We start from the raw sequence: 3,477 nt of genomic DNA on the forward strand, positions 1-3,477 counted from the left end.
TGCCACCACCCTATCTCCCCCCACTACTGCCACCTGCCCTGTCTCCCTCTACTACTGCCTCCCACCCTGTCTCCCCCATTACGGCCACTGCCGTGTCCCCCACAAAACTGCCATCCGCCCTTTCTCCCTCTACTACTGCCTACCACCCTGTCTCCCCCACTACTGAAACCCGCCCTATCTCCTTCCACTACTGCCACCACCCTGTCTCCCCCACACAACTGCTACCTGTCCCATCTCCCCCCCCTACTACCACCATCTCCTTCCACTACTGCCACCGCCCTGTCTCCCCCCACTACTGCCACCGGCCCTGTCTCCTTCCACTACTGCCACCACCCTGTCTCCCCCACACAACTGCTACCTGCCCCGTCTCCTTCCACCGCCCTGTCTTCCCCCACTACTGCCACCCGCCCTGTCTCCTCCCCACTACTATCACCAGTCTCTCCCCAATACTGACACTGCCTTATCTCCCCCACTACCCCATCTAGCCCCCCACCCCCTCCCACTACTTCCACCCACCCCACCTCCCCCAACTACTGCAACCACCCTGTCTCCCCCAATACTGCCACATCTCCCCCCACTACTGCCACCGCACCATCTCCCCCTACTGCTACCGCCCTGTCTCCCCAAATGTCACCTGACCTTCCAGCTACTGCCACTGCCCTGTCACCCCACTGACACCTTAGCGCTGCTTGGGGACAATATTACCTACAGCCCCCGCTACAGCACTAGTGCCACCACCCTGTCTCACCCCTGACATCTCAGAACTTCTTGGGGATTCTTGGTACTGCTGGTAACAGTCCTTCATCTGCAGATGGAAGTAACCAAGCAGGGCAGTAAGGAGGCAGAAGCTGCTTCTGGTACCATGGACCCTGGTCATGTAGGGCTGGGAGAGTCAGTAAGATTATGTAATAGTCATCATCTTACAGGCAGCCGGTGAAGGGAGCAGAGAATGGGTGTTATGTGGCAGGAACGGGGTGGTTAGGTAACAGCCTGGCTGCTACATTCTGCACAAGCTACAAGCGGTGCAATTCTTTTGCTGGGAGATCCAGGTAGAGGACATTGCAGTAGTCTATGTGTGATGATACAAGTACATGTATGACTGTAGGTAGATCTGAGGGAAATAAGTGCTGGAGTCTGGATATGTTCCTCAGATGAGGATCTGATTGTGGCAGATACCAATGTCTAAGTGTCACTCCACCATCCATGACACCAAGATTCCGCACATGATCAGCATTTTGTAACTCTGAACCCCCAAGCGTAAGTCTGGTTGGTTTGCAAAGCTGAGCTGTAGCTGTGTTCTTTGTTGGTGAGCTTCTATCATAAGGACCTGTTTAACCAGGACTGAGTCACAGCCAACTGGCATCACCCACACCTGGCGCTCAGCTAGACAACCATTTAGGATTGGTACTGGGCTCTCAGTACCCAGAGCAAAAGACAGGTCATCTGTATAGCAGTGGTAGATGACATCTGATTATTTCACCCAGTGGTAGCATGTATATTGCAAAAAGCATAGGAGATAGGATAAGAACCTTGAAGAACAACGCATGGCAATGATAAGTATACTCCAGAAGATTAAAATGGTTCCTCACCTGAGTGATGTCTATTGTGTGCAACAAGAGCTGATTTATTTCTCAGAGTATAGAAATGTCTTCTCACCTGTGTGACTTCTGTGATGTATAACAAGATGTGATTTTTGTGCAAAACATTTCCCACACTCAGAACATAGAAATGGCTTCTCACGTGTGTGACTTCTCTGATGTCTAACAAGATCTGATTTGTTTGCAAAACATTTCTCACACTCAGAACATGTAAATGGCTTCTCACCTGTGTGACTTCTCTGATGTCTAACAAGATCTGATTTGTTTGCAAAACATTTCCCACACTCAGAGCATAGAAATGGCCTCTCACCTGTGTGACTTCTGTGATGTATAACAAGATGTGATTTTTGTGTAAAACATTTCCCACACTCAGAGCAAGAAAGCAGCTTCTCACCTGTGTGACATCTGTGATGTATAACAAGATGTGATTTTTGTGTAAAACATTTCCCACACTCAGAACATGGAAATGCCTTCTCACCTGTGTGACTTCTGTGATGTATAACAAGATGTGATTTTTGTGTAAAACATTTCCCACACTCAGAGCAAGAAAACAGCTTCTCACCTGTGTGACTTCTGTGATGTATAACAAGATCTGATTTGTGTGCAAAACGTTTCCCACACTCAGAACATGGAAATGCCTTCTCACCTGTGTGACTTCTGTGATGTATAACAAGATGTGATTTTTGTGTAAAACATTTACCACACTCAGAGCAAGAAAACAGCTTCTCACCTGTGTGACTTCTGTGATGTATAACAAGATGTGATTTGTGCGCAAAACCTTTCCCACACTCAGAACATAGAAATGGCTTCTCACCTGTGTGACTTCTCTGATGTCTAACAAGATCTGATTTGTTTGCAAAACATTTCCCACACTCAGAGCATAGAAATGGCCTCTCACCTGTGTGACTTCTGTGATGTATAACAAGATGTGATTTTTGTGTAAAACATTTCCCACACTCAGAGCAAGAAAACAGCTTTTCACCTGTGTGACTTCTGTGATGTATAACAAGATGTGATTTGTGTGCAAAACATTTCCCACACTCAGAACATGTAAATGGCTTCTCACCTGTGTGACTTCTCTGATGTGTAACAAGTTGTGATTTCTGTGTAAAACATTTCCCACACTCAGAACATATCAGTGGCCTTTCACCTGCCTTACCTGTCTGATGGGTAATAAGGTTTGTGTTCTGTGTAAAACATTTGGCATCTATAGAACAGGGAAACACTGTATCTACTGTCAGAGCTGTAACAGATGCACCAATATCAGAGTGATCAGGAGAACATTTCCCAGGATCAGGGGGATCAGCTGATAAAGCTGGATGTATAATTGGGGTAATGGGGTTATCTCCTGGAGAATCCTGTCTACTGTCATTATCTTTTATGTGACAATCCAGGGATAACATTAGATGTCCTTCTGAGATATTCCTGCTTGTGTGTCCATCTGCTGGAAATAAAATACATTATGGAAATGTGACATTTTCTGTAACAATATTAATCTTGTAAACAATAGGAGAAGACGACTCTCTGGGACACTTAATTGTAAATGTGTGTGTATAATAAAATATAACTTAATGAAGGCTTTATAATACTGTCTCTCAGACTATCATTGTGTCCACCCTCCTGAGAACACTCACAATAACAAATGTAATATTATAATAAGACTTAGATAATAGGATTTTAATACCTAGTGGTAAATCCTTTTCTCTTAGTCCGTAGAGGATGCTGGGGTAACATTAAGAACCATGGGGTATAGACGTGATGCGGAGGAGACATGGGCACTTTAAGACATTGAATGGGTGTGAACTGGCTCTTCCCAATATGCCCCTCCTCCAGACTCCAGTTATAGGAACTGTGGCCAGGGAGATGGACATTTTGAGGA

At 45.9% G+C, this 3,477-nt stretch overlaps 1 protein-coding gene across 1 annotated transcript; it reads right to left on the reverse strand.

Moving 5' to 3' along the window:
* Positions 1-592: 592 nt before the first annotated feature.
* On the reverse strand, positions 593-3,038 carry LOC134984059 (gastrula zinc finger protein XlCGF57.1-like). The gene has a single exon (XM_063949700.1). It carries the CDS (start codon positions 2,999-3,001, stop codon positions 1,625-1,627), a length of 1,377 nt encoding a protein of 458 aa, XP_063805770.1. The 5' UTR covers positions 3,002-3,038; the 3' UTR covers positions 593-1,624.
* Between the last annotated feature and the right edge of the window lie 439 nt (positions 3,039-3,477).

This window comes from Pseudophryne corroboree (genome assembly GCF_028390025.1).
Source record: "Pseudophryne corroboree isolate aPseCor3 chromosome 3 unlocalized genomic scaffold, aPseCor3.hap2 SUPER_3_unloc_33, whole genome shotgun sequence".
Taxonomy (NCBI): Eukaryota; Metazoa; Chordata; class Amphibia; order Anura; family Myobatrachidae; genus Pseudophryne; species Pseudophryne corroboree.

Excerpts from the sequence above, each read along its gene's own strand:
- LOC134984059 (XM_063949700.1), bottom strand. The coding sequence starts at position 3,001 with ATGTTATCCCTGGATTGTCACATAAAAGATAATGACAGTAGACAGGAT.